Here is an 18969-nt window from a genome sequence, read left to right as displayed (position 1 = left end):
TTTGTAGCGTCCTTGCCAGCATAGGGATCGGCAGGAAGGCATAAGCTAGTCTGAAGACCCATGGATGGGCAAAAGCGTCTGTTCTCCGTACGTGAGACTGAGGGAGAAATATGTTGCCGTCTTTGCGTTTTGAGCATTCACAAATAGGTCGACCTCTGGGTCCACCCATCTCGCGGTCAGAGATTGGAAGACCGCTTGGGTTCAGACATCATTCCTGCTGAGGAAGTCGGCCTGGATGTTGTCTAATCCTTTCAGGTGTACCGCTGAAATGGACAAGAGGTGATTCTCCGCCCAGAGGCAAATTCTTGCCGCCACTGCCTTTAGGCTGGCATACTTCGTACCCACCTGGTGTCTGAGGTAGGCTACCATGGTTACGTTGTCGGAATAGATCCGAACGTGATGGTTCTGGATAAGGGATGAAGCGGCTATTAGTGCTTCTTCCACCACCTTCAATTATCTTAGATTCGAAGATCTGGCTCTTATGTCCTGGGACCATCGTCACTGGAAGTAAGATTCCTCCACCATGAGTCCCCCACCCTCCCAGGCTGGCATTGGCACAAAGTATTTTCAGGGGAAGCTGATCCCAGCTTACACCCGGCCTCAAGTTTCAGTAATTCAGCCACCACAAGAGGGCCGATTTCACGTGTCCTGGAAGAAGAATTCTTCTTGACAGATTGTTTCGATACTTCGAGTTTACCAAGACATATGAATGAAGGATTCGCTATGTGTCTGAGCCCAGGACACCGCCTGGATACACAACATCAGGGACCCCAGAACAAACATGGCGTCCCTCAGAGTCAGTGCCCTTTCTTTGTTCTCTGAATCGGACGATTCTCTGACGATGGTCCAGTTGACGATCCTCGGGAAGAAAGGATGTCCTTCACCCACCCCCAAGTCTAAGAGAACCACCAGGAATTTTTTTTCCTTGGGGAAGGTCCGACTTCTGAAGAATCAGGATCCAACCTAGGGATTCGAGGATCCGCAGGGTCTTTGACACGTCCTGGTTTAGTCAAGATATCGATGGAGCGATAATGAGCAGGTCATCTAAATATGTCACAATAAATATTCCTTTAAGACGGATGAAAATAACTGCTTCCCTCACAATTTTTGTAAACACCCTTGGTGCTGGAGACACGCCAAACGGGAGGGCATTGAACTGGAGATGGCTGATCCCCCGATCGTGGGAGACCGCGAACCTCAGGAACTTTCTGATCCAGACGGATTGGGACATAATAAGCATCCCTCAGGTCTATCATAGCCATCAGCCAGCCTCGCCCAATAAGAGGGATCGCCGATTTCAACGACTCCATCTTGAACCTCCGGTATTTGATGAAACCCCTGAATCGATTTAAGTTTATGATGAGCATGTATTTTCCGGAGGGCTTCCTCATGAAGAATAGGCGGGAATAATGTCCTCTGCCTATTTCCTGCTGAGGTAGGTATGAGATTACTTCTTCTCGTAGCAGATCTTGTAGTTGAAGGGAGGGGGTTGTTCAAACACCAATTTCAGCCCGAATTGTATGGTGTGAAGGATTTACTGGTTCGAGGTCATGGACTGCCATCGGGCGAAGAACTGAGTGAGTCAACCCCCCCCACCGGAAGTCACTGTTTGTCCGGGGGTTGCTGTTGCTGAGGGACGAGGATGTTCTTCCCTCTACCCCCCTTCGGGTAGCTCCACCGTCCCATCTTGCCCTTCCCCCTGAACTCCTTCTGGGAGGACTGCTCTTGTGGGGGACGAAAAAACAGTCTCCTGGAAGTTTTCTGTTCAGGAAGCGATTTCTTTATCCGAGGCTTTCTCGAGGATGTCATCCAAGACTGGACTGAACACGTGGTGCCCTGGAAGGGGATGGCACAGAGCTTTGTCTTAGAGGTGATGTCACCTCCCCACGACTTCAGCCAAAGGGTCCTTCTAGCCGAATTAGAGAGGACCAAGGACCTTGCCGCTACCCGCACCGTCTAAAAAGCCCGTTGCTTTTTTGGAGAAGGGGAAGGGAATCTAAGATTTCTTCCCTGGGAGTACCCAGAGAGATGCTCCTCTAGCATGCGAAGCCAGAGAAATAAAGCTCTGGCGACACAAGTAGAGGCTACATTTGTTTTGAGCAAATTCGTAGATGCTTCCCAGGATTTTTTAAGGCGACATTCTATTTTATGATCCATGGGATCTTTCAATTGAGAAGAATCCTCGAAGTGGAGGGAAGTCTTCTTAGTTACTTTAGAGACTTGGACATCTATCTTAGGGATATCCCAAATAGAATTGTCACCCTCGAGAGGAAAGAGATTTTTGAGTTCAGAGGGTACACCAAGTCCTTTTTCAGGGGAGGACCACTCCTGAACTATCAGATTTTGGACATTTTCATGTACTGGAAAACCTTTCCCACCTCTGGGTTTCAGCCCCCCAAACATCTCATCCTGAACTGAGAGCTTCAACTCCTCTTCCTCAACCCCCATGGTGTTTCTCACCATGGAGACCAGCTCTTCCATATCCTCAGAAGAGAAGTAGTACTTTTTAGTGTCGGGTTTGGGGGTGGATGTGGAGCCATCTTTTTCCCAAATGTCCTCAGACCCCGAGGTACGGACTGCACCCGAATCTGAATCGGTCTCCGTAGGTGCTACTTTCCTCTTTATTTGAAGAGGGGGCTGAGGCACCGAGGTCTGGGCAAATGCTGCTATGGAGGTCTGTACCTCCTGCTTAATGAGCGTTTTGATACTGTCAAACAGGGAGGGCTATTCGGTAGGTAGGAAGTCCTGCGTATAAGGTTGGCATAGCTTTTTATAATCAGAGGGAAGCCTTGCACCACAGATGCCACACTTGCAGCTGGGTTTATTCCTTGGGCCAGAGACCTTTTCTTCCTGAAAGGAGAGAGAATGTATACTCAATGACCCGTGCCACCAAAGATTGGACAGTATGGGACCGGCCCTGCTACTCACAGTAGGAGGGGGAACGCTGGGCTCCGCAGATGCAGATGTCGAGGATTTGTCGCCGTCCATTGTCAGCACCAGACACCAACAGATAAACTGCGCTTACCAAGAGCTTGTGACCCAGTTATATGGGCGCTCATAGCGATCAGTGATTGTGCCCCTCCTTCCTCCTGGTCCACGGGGAGGAACCTCTGGGCACAACCCTGGCTGCCATTGTATCCTCCAGGTGCCCGGCGCATACATTACACCCTGGAACGCAGGAGGACGCGAAACCGGAAGTGCGCCGCCACAAACGTTGAGATGCGACATCACCTCCAGTGCGTGCGGGCCCGGTGTCGACTGCGTGGGAGGAAGGAGGATGCCGGGGAGCTACCAGAGGACTCCGGCTGCATTACACCGCCCCGCTTTACCCCAGAAGAGGCACGGGAGAGGTCCTGAGTCACATCAGATAGAGATGAGAGCAGCCCTGTGGAGGAGGAGAGGCGAACCCCCCCCCAGACCTCAGCTGCCCGGCATGCAAGTCCATAGGGCTCCGCTCACCGGCCACGGCAACCCTTGTAACCTCTCCATGCCCCACTGGGGGGGGGGGGGGGGGGGAACAGGAAAACACTGGAGGTAGCAGGAAGGGGAGGGTTATTTAAGCTCTTTGTGTTTCCTGTCCCCCATTAGGGCAGGGAAACATCCTCCCAAGGTGACTGTCGTGGAAGGTGACTGGAGAAATGTCCTATAAATGTCTGTTCTGACCCTGGTCTCAGCTTTTAGTTGGTAACCAGTGTTCAAGAGCCGTGTTGCTCGAAACACGTATGGTCTTATTACACATCACTCCCGTCACTGCTGTGCCATGTGAGATGTCTGTTTTGTCATTTTGAATTTAAGGATCATCCAATAAAAGTTTTCTAATTTTTAAATAAGCCCTGTGAGTGAGCTGGATCCACTTCTATTTTTCCTGCTGCCCTTTATGTACATGCTCAGTAGTGAGCCAGTGCTGTGGAGTCAGGGAAATGTCCTATAAATGTCTGTTCTGTCCCTGATCTCGGCTTTTAGTTGAGATGAATCTGTGCTTCCCTTTATGTACATGCTCAGTAGTGAGGCAGTGCTGTGGAGTCAGGGAAATGTCCTATAAATGTCTGTCCCTGATCTCGGCTTTTAGATGAGATGGATCTGTGCTGCCCTTTATGTACATGCTCAGTAGTGAGGCAGTGCTGTGGAGTCAGGGAAATGTCCAATAAATGTCTGTTCTGTCCCTGATCTCGGCTCTTAGATGAGATGAATCTGTGCTGCCCTTTATGTACATGCTCAGTAGTGAGGCAGTGCTGTGGGGTCAGGGAAATGTCCAATAAATGTCTGCTCTGTTCCTGATCTCGGCTTTTAGATGAGATGAATCTGTGCTTCCCTTTATGTACATGCTTAGTAGTGATCAGTGCTGTGGGGTCAGGAGTCAGGGAAATGTCTGTTCTGTCCCTGATCTCAGCTTTTAGTTGAGATGAATCTGTGCTGCCCTTTATGTACATGCTCAGTAGTGATCAGTGCTGTGGGGTCAGGGAAATGTCCTATAAATGTCTGTTCTGTTCCTGATCTCGGCTTTTAGTTGAGATGAATCTGTGCTGCACGTTATGTACATGCTCAGTAGTGACCAGTGCTGTGGAGTCAGGGAAATGTCCTATAAATGTCTGTTCTGTCCCTGATCTCGGCTTTTAGTTGAGATGGATCTGTGCTGCCCTTTATGTACATGCTCAGTAGTGAGGTAGTGCTGTGGGGTCAGGGAAATGTCCTATAAATGTCTGTCCTGTTCCTGATCTCGGCTCTTAGTTGAGATGAATCTGTGCTGCCCGTTATGTACATGCTCAATAGTGATCAGTGCTGTGGAGTCAGGGAAATGTCCTATAAATGTCTGTCCTGTTCCTGATCTCGGCTCTTAGTTGAGATGAATCTGTGCTGCCCGTTATGTACATGCTCAATAGTGATCAGTGCTGTGGAGTCAGGGAAATGTCCTATAAATGTCTGTCCTGTTCCTGATCTCGGCTCTTAGTTGAGATGATCTGTGCTGTACTTTATGTACATGCTCAGTAGTGATCAGTGCTTTGGAGTCAGGGAAATGTCCTATAAATGTCTGTTCTGTCCCTGATCTCGGCTCTTAGTTGAGATGAATCTGTGCTGCCCTTTATGTACATGCTCAGTAGTGATAAGTGCTTTGGAGTCAGGGAAATGTCCTATGTCTGTTCTGTCCCTGATCTCGGCTCTTAGTTGAGATGAATCTGTGCTGCCCTTTATGCACATGCTCAGTAGTGAGGCAGTGCTGTGGGGTCAGGGAAATGTCCTATAAATGTCTGTTCTGTCCCTGATCTCGGCTCTTAGATGAGATGAATCTGTGCTGCCCTTTATGTACATGCTCAGTAGTGAGGCAGTGCTGTGGGGTCAGGGAAATGTCCTATAAATGTCTGCTCTGTTCCTGATCTCGGCTCTTAGTTGAGATGAATCTGTGCTGCCTTTTATATACATGCTCAGTAGTGATCAGTGCTGTGGAGTCAGGGAAATGTCCTATAAATGTCTGTTCTGTCCCTGATCTCGGCTCTTAGTTGAGATGAATCTGTGCTGCCTTTTATATACATGCTCAGTAGTGATCAGTGCTGTGGAGTCAGGGAAATGTCCTATAAATGTCTGCTCTGTTCCTGATCTCGGCTCTTAGTTGAGATGAATCTGTGCTGCCCTTTATGCACATGCTCAGTAGTGATCAGTGCTGTGGAGTCAGGGAAATGTCCTATAAATGTCTGTTCTGTCCCTGATCTCGGCTCTTAGTTGAGATGAATCTGTGCTTCCCTTTATGTACATGCTTAGTAGTGATCAGTGCTGTGGGGTCAGGAGTCAGGGAAATGTCTGTTCTGTCCCTGATCTCAGCTTTTAGTTGAGATGAATCTGTGCTGCCCTTTATGTACATGCTCAGTAGTGATCAGTGCTGTGGGGTCAGGGAAATGTCCTATAAATGTCTGTTCTGTTCCTGATCTCGGCTTTTAGTTGAGATGAATCTGTGCTGCACGTTATGTACATGCTCAGTAGTGACCAGTGCTGTGGAGTCAGGGAAATGTCCTATAAATGTCTGTCCCTGATATCGGCTTTTAGATGAGATGGATCTGTGCTGCCCTTTAGGTACATGCTCAGTAGTGAGGCAGTGCTGTGGAGTCAGGGAAATGTCCTATAAATGTCTGTTCTGTCCCTGATCTCGGCTTTTAGTTGAGATGGATCTGTGCTGCCCTTTATGTACATGCTCAGTAGTGAGGTAGTGCTGTGGGGTCAGGGAAATGTCCTATAAATGTCTGTCCTGTTCCTGATCTTGGCTCTTAGTTGAGATGAATCTGTGCTGCCCGTTATGTACATGCTCAGTAGTGACCAGTGCTGTGGGGTCAGGGAACTGTCCTATAAATGTCTGTTCTGTCCCTGATCTTGGCTTTTAGCGGAGATGAATCTGTGCTGCCCGTTATGTACATGCTCAGTAGTGACCAGTGCTGTGGGGTCAGGAGTCAGGGAACTGTCCTATAAATGTCTGTTCTGTCCCTGATCTCGGCTTTTAGTTGAGATGAATCTGTGCTGCCCTTTATGTACATGCTCAGTAGTGATCAGTGCTGTGGAGTCAGGGAAATGTCCTATAAATGTCTGTTCTGTCCCTGATCTCGGCTTTTAGTTGAGATGAATCTGTGCTGCACGTTATGTACATGCTCAGTAGTTAGGCAGTGCTGTGGGGTCAGGGAAATGTCCTATAAATGTCTGTTCTGTTCCTGATCTTGGCTCTTAGCTGAGATGAATCTGTGCTGCCCTTTATGTACATGCTCAGTAGTGATCAGTGCTGTGGGGTCAGGGAAATGTCTGTTCTGTCCCTGATCTCGGCTTTTAGTTGAGATGAATCTGTGCTGCATGTTATGTACATGCTCAGTAGTGACCAGTGCTGTGGAGTCAGGGAAATGTCCTATAAATGTCTGTTCTGTCCCTGATCTCGGCTTTTAGTTGAGATGAATCTGTGCTGCCCTTTATGTACATGCTCAGTAGTGATCAGTGCTGTGGGGTCAGGGAAATGTCCTATAAATGTCTGTTCTGTCCCTGATCTCGGCTTTTAGTTGAGATGAATCTGTGCTGCCCTTTAGGTACATGCTCAGTAGTGCGGCAGTGCTGTGGGGTCAGGGAAATGTCCTATAAATGTCTGTTCTGTCCCTGATCTCAGCTTTTAGTTGAGATGAATCTGTGCTGCCCTTTAGGTACATGCTCAGTAGTGCGGCAGTGCTGTGGGGTCGATGGTTGGAGCCATTGTCTCTCAGATAAACCCCTATTGCATTATTTCAGTTTTTCTACTTTAAAATTAATGGAGTCATTCAGAAGTGCAACTCGTTATGCAAAACCAAGTCATCATATTGCTCTATGAAGAGGAGGAAAGATAAAAGCACAAATACAGAAATTGGCTCAAGGAGGGGTTAATGACATTTCCCTTAGTTATTTGTTTTCTATTCTTGGAAAGCCCTTTTAAAGGAAACTTATCACTGGATTCATGCTTTACTTTGAGTAGCTTTTCTAAGACTTAAGTTTAAAAGGGAACCTGTCACCATTTTGTCACATATGAAATAAGACTATGACCTTATTCAGCAGCTGTGTTGCCGTCCAGAAATACTTCTATAACCCCGACTTCCCCTGTATAGTTCTAAAAACCTTATTAAGTTCTCCAACGCTATATGGTATCAGGTCGGTCCAATGGGCGTGGTTTGTGGCCTCTCCATCCCTCACCCCCAGCTTCTGCTTGCTGGCCTCCTTTAACTGACATGGACGACGCCTTACATCATACACACTGCTGGGTTAAATCTTGAGCCTGCGCAACATGCTTAGCCCTATCGCGGGCACACTTATGTTTTTTTGGCTCAGCTCGCAGTAGGGCAAAGCACAGAGTAGGCATGAGCCACGATTTCTGTGCACAAGATTTCACCCGGAAGTGTGGATGACACGAGGACTCGTCCATGTCAGTTAAAGGAGTCCGACAAGCAGAAGATAGGGGAGGGATGGAGAGGCCAGAAACCACACTCATCAGACCAACCTGATCATCATACAGCGTGGGAGAACTTGAAAAGGTTTTTGAGGGGTATTGTTATGAATGGGTCACCGAGGAGGATAGCAGGCCCAGGCTAAGCCACAGAAAACCAGAGAGGTTGGTAACTAAGCGGATGCAGACCCCCCGATCCTGTCCACACAACTAGCAGTAGCCGTGGAGCGTACCTACGATGATCCTAGATGCCTTGGCACAGCCAGAGAGCTAACTAAGCCTAAAGCAAGAAAGGGGAAATCTAAACTGCCCCAGATAGCCCCCAAACATATATTGTTGGTGAGACAAGATGAAAATACAAACGCAGGCAGGAAAATAGACTGAGCAAACAATGGGGCCCACACTAACTAGACAGGACAGGAAAGGAAAGACACTGTCTGCAATAACACAAAAAACCCTGCAAAAGTCCAACACGTCTGATGCAAAAAACACTGAAGTCGCACGACTTCGCCCCCACTATATCATCACTCTGATATATTCTGAAAGCAAAGGAAAAAGAGACCAGTATAAAAGGGGACAAGAACTGGCACAAGAAGTAACATATGGGCGGTGATTCAGCACAGCCCCAGCTAGCTGACCCGCACAAAGCAGAGACAAAACCAGATCAAATGCAAACAGAATAGCAAAAGAACCACTTAGCTGAACATGCAGGGAAAGAGCAGGAGACACCAGACCTCAGGAGGCACAGAAAAAAAAAGTCACCAGCAGGGATAGAGGGAGTCGGCTGTCTTAAATCCCAATCAGAAACCCCAGATCTCCAATTGCCTTCCTCATCAGGTGGCAAGCCTGTCAATCAGATCAGCTCCACTACCTCCAGTAACCACCAGAGGGAGCCCAGAAAGAGAACTCGCAACCCCTCTCAATCTGCCCAGCTCCACTATCTTCAGTAATCACCAGAGGGAAGCCAGAGAGAGAATTCACAACAGGGTATACAATTGGGGTGGGGTGGAATCAGGGGGTTATAGAAGCATTCCTAGACAGCAGCGCTGAATAAGGTCAGTTGATATGACAAAACTGGTGACAGGTGCATTTTAAGAAGTCAGTGGGGACTAGAAAGAGTTTGGATTAGTTCCATAGGCGACTCCAGAGGATGAACTGCTCTCCCCTCCCCCCTAGTGACGGGCAGTCTAGCTCTTTTTGGTGATCTGGCTCCGCTCACCAAAAAGAGCCGGCTCTTTTTGGATCCTAAATGCAACCCTATTGCATATGTGCTCAGGCATCCGAAACCCCACCCACTTTATAGGACCCGTTTAAATTGCAGAGCGGGCGGAGTTGTGTTTGGGTGGGCAGAGATACGTCTGCTTAACACCGCGATTTTATGCCCAGTGAGAGCCATTCAGGGATTTTCGTGGCTCTCCGTTCACAGCAGAGAGCCGGCTCTTGTCTTGGATCGTTCATGGACGACACATCACTACCGCCGCACACGCTCCCCCCCATGGTCACCGGCTGACCGCCGCACACACGCGCTCCCCCCCATGGTCACCGGCTGACCGCCGCACACACGCGCTCCCCCCCATGGTCACCGGCTGACCGCCGCACACACGCGCTCCCCCCCATGGTCACCGGCTGACCGCCGCACACACGCGCTCCCCCCCATGGTCACCGGCTGACCGCCGCACACACGCGCTCCCCCCCATGGTCACCGGCTGACCGCCGCACACACGCGCTCCCCCCCATGGTCACCGGCTGACCGCCGCACACACGCGCTCCCCCCCATGGTCACCGGCTGACCGCCGCACACACGCGCTCCCCCCCCATGGTCACCGGCTGACCGCCGCACACACGCGCTCCCCCCCATGGTCACCGGCTGACCGCCGCACACACGCGCTCCCCCCCATGGTCACCGGCTGACCGACGCACACACGCGCTCCCCCCCATGGTCACCGGCTGACCGCCGCACATGCGCTCCCCCCCATGGTCACCGGCTGACCGCCGCACATGCGCTCCCCCCCATGGTCACCGGCTGACCGCCGCACATGCGCTCCCCCCCATGGTCCCCAGCTGACCGCCGCACACACTCTCTCCCCCCCATGGTCCCCCGCTGAATGCGGCACAGAGTAGCCATGCCTCAGGTGGCAAAGGACCAGTGCTTCTACGGGACGACTCATTCTTCCAGTCATGTGCAGCCAGAATCTGTCGCACAGGATTCCGCCTTTCATGCCGCTCTCCAAACACAGGGCTAATGTCCCCACGGTAAGAACTGCTTCACTCACCCTTAGCCATATGCCCCGGAAACCAACGTGCGACCTCCCGCTGACCAAAGTCAAACGACCGTTGGAGGAGACAGGTGAGCCTCATCTTCCCGTACTAGGTAGGTAGCAGCCACTAGACGATAGATGCTAGACTGTATGGGCTTCTTCCAGGTGTGATGTCATTTCTGGGGGCGTGTCATACGGAGGGGGCGTGTCCTCACAGCAAAGGCAGGAAGAGAAGACGCCATTGTCTCTGCCGTCTGGTGCAGGGTGAGAAGCCTTCTTTACACATGTGTCTTAGCGGTCTCTCTGGTGCCCGCGTCAGTGAGCAGTGTGGAGAGAGGTCAGTGACTGGCAGGAGTGTTTAGTAAGTAATAGGGTGGGGTCTTCTTAGATGTTTGGTTGATGGGGGCTGATACTTGGGGCTAACTTGTGGGATTTGGGTGTTTAGCTGGGAGCTGTTGGGCTCCGGAGTGAAGTGGGAATTAATGCACGCTGGTGGGGGGGGGGGGGGGTGTGTGTGTGTTAATGCATGCTTATGGGGTCTATTTGGGGTCGGGGGGGGTGGAGTTAATGCACGCTTGTGGGTTCTTTGGGTAGGGGTTAATGCACGCCTATGGGGTCTGTTTAGGGTCTGGAGGGGTTAGTGCTTGCTTGTGGGGTCTGCTTGGGGTTAATGCATGCTTGCAGGGTCTATTTGGGGTCTGGGGGGTTAATGCATGCTTGTGGGGTCTGTTTGGGTAGGGGTAAGGGTTAATGCATGCTTACAGGTCTGTTTGGGGTCCGGGGGGCTTAATGCATGCTTGTGGGGTCTGTTTGGGGCAGGGGGCTGGGGGGTTAATGCACGCTTGTGGGGTCTGGTTGTACTTCGGGGGGTACTAATGCATGCTTGTGGGGTCTGTTTGGGGCAGGGGGTGCGGGGTTAATGCACGTTTGTGGGGTCTGGTTGTACTTCGGGGGGTACTAATGCATGCTTGTGGGGTCTGTTTAGGGCAGGGGGTGGGGGTTAATGCACGCTTACGTGTCTGGTGAGGTCCAGGGGGTTAATGCATGCTTGTGGGGTCTGGTTGGGGCAGGAGGGTGGGGGGTTAATGCACACTTGTGGGGTCTGGTTGTACTTCTGAGGGGGGTACTAATGCATGCTTCTGGGGTCTGTTTGGGGCAGGGGGTTAATGCATGCTTCTGGGGTCTGTTTGGGGTAGGGTGGTGGGGGTTAATGCACGCTTGTGGGGGTCTGGTTGTACTTGGTGGGGTACTAATGCATGCTTGTGAGGTCTGGGTGGGGGTTAATGCACGCTTGTGGGGTCTGGTTGTACTTTGGGGGGTACTAATGCATGCATGTGAGGTCTGCTTTGGGCTCCCAGGGGGGTTAATCCACACTTGCGTGGTCTGTTGGGTCAGGGGGGGGGGGGTGGTTAATGCACACTTGTGGGGTCTGCTTGGGCTCCCAGGGGGGTTAAGGCTGGCTTGTGGGGTCTGTTTGGGTCAGGGGGGGGTTAATGCACGCTTGTGGGGTCTGGTTGGGTCCTGGGGGGGTTAATGCACGTCTGCGGGGTCTGGTTGGGTACTGGGGGGTTAATGCACGTTCCCGGGGTCTGGCTGGGTACTGGGGGGTTAATGCACGCTTGTGGTGTCTGGTAGTCCCGGGAGAGGGGGGTTTATGCACGCTTGTGGTGTCTGGTAGTCCCGGGAGAGAGGGGTTAATGATGCACGCTTGGGGTGTCTGGCAGTCCCGAGAGAGGGGGGTTAATGATGCACGCTTGGGGTGTCTGGCAGTCCCGGGAGAGGGGGGTTAATGATGCACGCTTGGGGTGTCTGGCAGTCCCGGGAGAGGGGGGTTAATGATGCACGCTTGGGGTGTCTGGCAGTCCCGGGAGAGGGGGGTTAATCATGCACGCTTGGGGTGTCTGGCAGTCCCGGGAGAGGGGGGTTAATGATGCACGCTTGTGGGCTCTGGTTGTACTTCGGGGGGGGGGGGGTACTAATACATGCTTGTGGGGTCTGCTTGGGCTCCCAGGAGGGTTAATGCACATTTGCCGTGTCTGGTTTGGTCCCGGGGGGGTTAATGCACGCTTGCCGTGTCCGTTTGGGTCCCGGGGGGGGGGGGTTAATGCACGCTTGCCGTGTCCGTTTGGGTCCCGGGGGGGGGGGGTTAATGCACGCTTGCCGTGTCTGGTTGGGTCCCGGGGGGGGGGGTTAATGCACGCTTGCCGTGTCTGGTTGGGTCCCGGGGGGGGGTTAATGCACGCTTGCCGTGTCTGGTTGGGTCCCGGGGGGGGGGTTAATGCACGCTTGCCGTGTCTGGTTGGGTCCCGGGGGGGGGGGGGGTTAATGCACGCTTGCCGTGTCTGGTTGGGTCCTGGGGGGTGGTTAATGCACGTTTGCCGTGTCTGGTTGGGTCCGGGGGGGGGGGGGTTTAATGCACACGCTTGCAGGGTTAATGCACGCTTGTGGGTTCTGTTTGGGTCCCGGGGGGGGGGGTTTAATGCATGTTTGTGAGGTCTTCTTGGGCTCCCGGGGGATTAATGCACTCTTATGGGTTCTGGTTGGATCCCAGGGGTAGTTAATGTACGCTTGTGGGTTCTGTTTGGGTTTCAGGATTAGCAAATGCTTGTGGGGTCTGGGTGGGCTCCTCACTGTGGGGCGGATTAGTGCACATTTTTGTGGTTTGGTTGGGCTCCAGGGGGGGGGTTAATGCATGCATTTGGGGTCTAGTTGGGCCCCGGGGGGGGTTAATGCACGTTTGCGGGGTCTGGGTGGACCCTGCATTATCCTACCCCAGAAGCCCACCAGATCCCACAAGTGCGGACGGTTTAATGCACGCTTGTGTGTCTGGTTGGGCTCACGGGGAGGGGGTTAATGCATGCTTTTGTGGTCTGGTGGGCTCCTTGGGGGTCTAATGCAGGGCCCAACCAGACCTCTCAAGCGTGCATTAATCCTCCCCTGGGGCCCTACCAGACCCCACAAGCATGCGTTAATCGACCCCCAGAAGCCCAACCAGACCCCACGAGCGGGCACTATCCCCAGTAGGGACACCCCGGGGACAAACAGACCCCACAAGCGTGCATTAACTCCTGGTCTGGTTGGGATCTTGGGACCGGGGGGATTTAATGCACAATTGTGGTGTCTGAGTGTCTTGGGGACTTGATGCTTGGGCAACGGGGCCTGTCTGCATCTGTTGTGACTTGAAGGGGGGGATTGATTTTGAGGTAGGCATTCGACTGGTAGGGCTTTTTGTTTGGGGAAGAGGTGCCATCTGGTGGGGGTTAATACTTGGGGAAGCTGGACATCCGATGGGACTTATGCTGGGAGGGGGTGGACGTCCGATGGGGGTTTGTGCTTAAGGGGGGGTGGACGTCCGATGAGGTTTATGCTGGGGAGGGGGTCAGGGGTGGACGTCCGATGACTGTTTTATGCTGGGAATGGCATCCAATAGGGGCTTATGCTTAAGGGGGGTGGACGTCCGATAGGGGCTTAGGCTTAAGGGGGGGTGGACGTCCGATGAGGGTTTATGCTTGGGGGGGACGTCCGATGGGGGTTTATGCTTGGGGGCGTGTGGACGTCCGATGGGGGCTTATGCTTGGGGGCGTGTGGACGTCCGATGGGGGCTTATGCTTGGGGGCGTGTGGACGTCCGATGGGGGCTTATGCTTGGGGGGGGGGGGGGAGGAGCATTTGGGCTTTGATGGGTTTATCCTGTGGGGTCCACTGATTAGTGTGAGGTGGAGGTTTATGATTGGACAGGGGGGTTTACCCTGTGTGTCCCTCTGGTTGGTGTGCGGGGTGGTTAATGCTTCATTGGGGTACACAGAAAACTATGGTTGTATGCTGCTTATGCTAGGAGGGTAAACCAACTGGCATGAAGCTAATCTGTTTTAGCTTAGTGTCAGTAGGAGGCAGACATGGGTCTGGACCACCCAGGCTGGTTTCTGCCTTAGGTCTTGATTTTTTTATTAATGATTTCCCTTTTTCTTTCAGATATGGCTTTTAAGGGCGACAGAGTGGAGTTATCACTCTGATCTCCCACCTAGAATTGTCACTACCATATCATCTGTGGTCTACGAGGCAGGGCCCTAACACATCAAGAGTGTTTGCGGTTTTCCGTTGGACAGTCCTTACCACTAATCCCCTACCCTCTCACCCCTCCCCAGAGCCAGATAGAGTAGGGAGGGAAGACAAATCCGTTACCTGCCAGCCGCCAGAAAGTGTAAAGGTTAGGATTTGAAATCTTCAGGACCGGTATATCCTTCCAGGCAGTGAGGGGGCTCCATTAAAAAAATGAAGGGACAAGACAAATATGTCCTAGTTTTCCCCTGAGCAATATGGACATCTCCTGGGGAAACCTTCCTATTCATGCAGCCTCCATGTTTGACAGAGGCTCCTGCGACCCTACTCTTAAAAAAAAAAAAAATCCGGCTCATCTAGCCTCTGATGGCCGGGCCACACCATCAGCGCCCTGAACAATCATGCTCGCCAACTTTCTAGTGCTTCCTGCCCTCTACCTATCAGGGTAAGAGTACTTTTCTTCTGCAACAAAAGACTAAACTCCTGCTTCCCAAGAGGCGCACAGTCCAATTGTGGTTGTTTTGGAAATGTTCAATCCAAAAAAGCAAGCAACAGGACAACTCTCCTACCCGCCAGGAAAAGAAACCTTCCTTCAGGCCCAACCCCTTCCTGGCGTCCACAAACCCATCAGTGCTGGTCTACTACGCCTGGATCTAGCAGATTCCCTTTGGCATGACGGGGCATTCACACCTTGGATGTCTCTCATGGTTGGCTGCCGTCTCCTTCACTATTCAAGGCTGGTATTATGATATCTGGTCCTAGACACCAGAAGCAGGCGCCGGGGGGGCCGAGCCACAGACTCTCCCATCAGTCCTTCCCGCATGCACCAACAGCATATTACAGTTGTACAATACATAAATGCATTGCATGAAACAGGCAAAAGTTTTCAATGCAAAAAAATGCACTTTTATAAAATTAGAAAGGTTTCTATATATGTAAGAATGTTATTTAGCCAATATTTCTGTAAGTAAAAGTCTGAGATTTCTGTGGGAAATCTTAATTTGTTCCTCTTAAACTGGTTCTGAATGTAAATAAAACATTTCTCTGATTTAAGTCTCCATGTTGTAATTTAGCCTTTTATTTCATGCATGGACAAGCCCATGATGCATCTGTGTAACACATGGAAGGTACTGTAATAACTGAGTTATCTCCTACTATCGCACATCTCTGCATGCGATCTGCGCACCCTATCTTTAGCATAGGGTGCGCAGACCGTGCGTTAGTAGGATTTTGCGTGTGCTGTGGTCTTTTGACGGTGCGCCGAGCGCACTAAAATGTAACATGGTGCGTTCGGTGCACCGTCAAAAGGGCGCAGCACACGCAAAATCCTACTAGCGCACGGTCTGCACACCCTATGCTAAAGATAGGGTGCGCAGATCGCATGCAGCGATGTGTGATAGTAGGAGGAGATGACCGGAGGGGGCGGGGCTTAGCGGCGCTGCGTGTAGATACGCTAGTGTGAAACTAGCCTTAGACAGGTAAACCACTTTTGAGACAGTGAAGTTGACTTGTACAAGCTGCATAGATGCAAGCCTGCCTAAAGGGAACATGTCACCAGGATTCCCCATAAAAAACGATACAAACTGGTGTGCATGGAGCGTGTAAGCGCACGTTCACACTGGCCACTGAACAGAAAAAAAACAAACATGATAGAATACCCTGCAGTAAATGGCATAGTGCATGAAAATAATATAGGGGAATTAGTTAACATATTCTTTATTAAAAAAGCCAAAGCCATCCCACCACTTCAAGGTGATGTAATTGGGACAGTCCTAACTAATATTAAAAACCTTACCGCTTTGTCCTGTGACTTGCTTGTGGATAAGGATTGAGAAGGATTAGGCCCAAATAGTGGACACACAGGAATGGGAAATATATAAAGGTTTTTAATATCACTGTCCCAATTAGGGTCACTGTGAAGTCGTAGGCTGGCTTATGCATTTTTTTTTTTTTTTTTTTTTTTTTTTTAAATCGAGCGTGTTAACTAAGTACCTTATATTTTCATGCATTATTGCGGTTTATTTACTACAGGGTATTCAATCATTGTTTATGCCCCCCCCCCCATATAAAGTACTACCACTACCTGTATGTCGCCATATACAGCATTCTAGAATGCTGTATATATAGTACGACCACTACCTGTATACCCTCTATATACAGCATTTTATAAAGCACGTCCACTATCTGAATGCCAATATATATACACACAACATTCTAGAATGCCAATCTGCATAACTTTGTTTTTTTTTTATTAGATTTGCCTGCGGGGCAGTCCCATCCAATGGGCTTCGCTAGTCTTAATCTGGTGCCTCCTCTTCTATCACTGTCCTTCTTTCTTTGAGTCGGCGACGCGTCCTAAGTCCATCCACACAGTGTCTTCCATCGTGCTCCGGTGCAGACTCGCTTCTCTCTGCGCTTTGCAATACTTTGCTTTGTGATTGGCAGGGCAGAGACGTGTTCCTGCACAGAAGCGTCACGGGGGAGGTTGTGTGGATGATGTAGGACGCATCATCCATGGGAAGGAGGACTGTACTGGAAGAAGAACAGTGACAAACATAATACCAGACCGCCCCATAGGTGAGTATAAGATGTTATTCACATTTGCCTCAGACCACACGTGAGGACGTTTCGAGACCGTGCCTCAGACCACACGTGAGGACGTTTCGAGACCGTGCCTCAGACCACACGTGAGGACGTTTCGAGACCGTGCCTCAGACCACACGTGAGGACGTTTCGAGACCGTGCCTCAGACCACACGTGAGGACGTTTCGAGACCGTGCCTCAGACCACACGTGAGGACGTTTCGAGACCGTGCCTCAGACCACACGTGAGGACGTTTCGAGACCGTGCCTCAGACCACACGTGAGGACGTTTCGAGACCGTGCCTCAGACCACACGTGAGGACGTTTCGAGACCGTGCCTCAGACCACACGTGAGGACGTTTCGAGACCGTGCCTCAGACCACACGTGAGGACGTTTCGAGACCGTGCCTCAGACCACACGTGAGGACGTTTCGAGACTGTACCCGCCAGACATCAGACCACACAGGAGAACATTCCTACGTTGTGCCTGCCATGCCTCAAAGTGGCACAGAAAGCAGAGTAGAAAGTTGGTCATTGTATTTTAATCCCTTCATGACCAAGCCTAGTTTGACCTTAATGACCAGGGCATTTTTTGCAATTGTGACCAGTGTCCCTTAATAACTCTGGAACGCTTCAACAGATCCTATCAATTCTGAGATTATTTTTTCGGGACATATTGGGCTTCATGTTAGTGGTAAATTTAGGTCGATAGTTTTTGCGTTTATTTGTGATCAAATCAAATTTGGCGAAAATTTTGCAATTTTCAAATTTTTAATTTTTATTCTAGTAAATCAGAGTTATGTGACACAAAATAGTTACTAAATAACATTTCCCACATGTCTACTTTACATCAGCACAATTTTGGAAACAAATTTTTTTATTGTTAGAAAGTTATAAGGGTTAAAATTTGACCAGCGATTTCTCATTTTTACAACACCATTTAATTTTTAGGGACCACCTCACATTTGAAGTCACTTTGAGGGGTCTATATGGCAGAAAATACCCAAAAGTGACACCATTCTAAAAACTGCACCCCTCATGGTACTAAATACTACATTCAGGAAGATTATTAACCCTTCAGGTGCTTCACAGGAACTAAAGCAACGTGGAAGGAAAAAATTGACATTTTAATTTTTCCAACAAAAATTTTCTTGTAGCATCAATATTTTTTTTTTTTTTATTTTCACATGGGCAACAGGATAAAATGTATCCTAAAATTTGTTGGGCAATTTCTCCTGAGTACATGGATAACCTGTTTGGGTGCACAGCAGGGCTCAGAAGGGAAGAAGCGCCATTTGCCTTTTTGAATGGAAAATATGCTGGAATATTTAGCGGTTGCCATGTCGCGTTTGGAGAGCCCCCACAAGTGAAGGGGTTAAGTCACTACTTGTAGGGGGTCATTATTGTATATACAGGAGATGTGGTGGGTACATACTTCATATAAAGATCTGTGTGGCCCGGTAGTGTACAGTGATGTGAAATACTTTTTGCCCACCCCTCCTGATTTTTTACTCTTGCATGTTTGTCATACTTACAGTTGTGGCCAAAAGTATTGACACCCCTGCAATTCTGTCAGATAATACTCAGTTTCTTCCTGAAAATCATTGCAGACACAAATTCTTTGGTATTATCTTCATTTAATTTGTCTTAAATGAAAAAACGAGAATCAAGCAAAACATTGATCATTTCACACTCAACTCCAAAAATGGGCCAGACAAGAGTATTGGCACCCTCAGCCTAATACTTGGTTGCACAACCTTTAGCCAAAATAACTGCGATCAACCGCTTCCGGTAACCATCAGTGAGTTTCTTACAATGCTCTGCTGGAATTTTAAACCAGTCTTCTTTGGCAAACTGCTCCAGGTCTCTGATATTTGAAGGGTGCCTTCTCCAAACTGCCATTTTTAGATCTGTCCACAGGTGTTCTATGGGATTCAGGTCTGGTCATTGCTGGCCACCTTAGAAGTCTCCAGTGCTTTCTCTCAAACCATTTTCTAGTGCTTTTTGAAGTGTGTTTTGGGTCATTGTCCTGCTGGAAGACCCATGACCTCTGAGGGAGACCCAGCTTTCTCACACTGGGCCCTACATTATGCTGCAAAATTTGTTGGTAGTCTTCAGACTTCATAATGCCATGCACA

General features: G+C 50.1%; 1 protein-coding gene and 1 long non-coding RNA gene across 6 annotated transcripts in view; one reads left to right on the top strand and one right to left on the bottom strand.

Moving 5' to 3' along the window:
* Positions 1-10366, bottom strand: part of MTG1 (mitochondrial ribosome associated GTPase 1) — a 536307-nt gene extending 525941 nt beyond the window's left edge. For 4 of the 5 annotated variants that reach the window (XM_073552076.1, XM_073552080.1, XM_073552077.1 and 1 more), the window contains exon 1: positions 10207-10366. In XM_073552076.1, coding sequence (XP_073408177.1) covers positions 10207-10291 — 85 coding nt within the window. In that variant the 5' untranslated portion in view covers positions 10292-10366. The remainder of the gene's footprint in view (positions 1-10206) is intronic. The other variant, XM_073552078.1, reaches the window with a different exon arrangement.
* LOC141055117 (uncharacterized) lies at positions 10170-15307 on the top strand. The gene is made up of 3 exons (XR_012221478.1): positions 10170-10280; positions 10357-10528; positions 14163-15307. It is a non-coding gene; the product is annotated as an uncharacterized lncRNA (long non-coding RNA).
* The last annotated feature ends 3662 nt before the right edge of the window (positions 15308-18969 follow it).

Source organism: Dendrobates tinctorius, unplaced genomic scaffold (assembly GCF_039654945.1).
Source record: "Dendrobates tinctorius isolate UK_male_01 unplaced genomic scaffold, ASM3965494v1 ptg000184l, whole genome shotgun sequence".
NCBI classification, from domain to species: domain Eukaryota; kingdom Metazoa; phylum Chordata; class Amphibia; order Anura; family Dendrobatidae; genus Dendrobates; species Dendrobates tinctorius.
The sequence above is the reverse complement of the archived record's forward strand: the minus strand, read 5'-3'. Positions and strand labels throughout refer to the sequence as shown.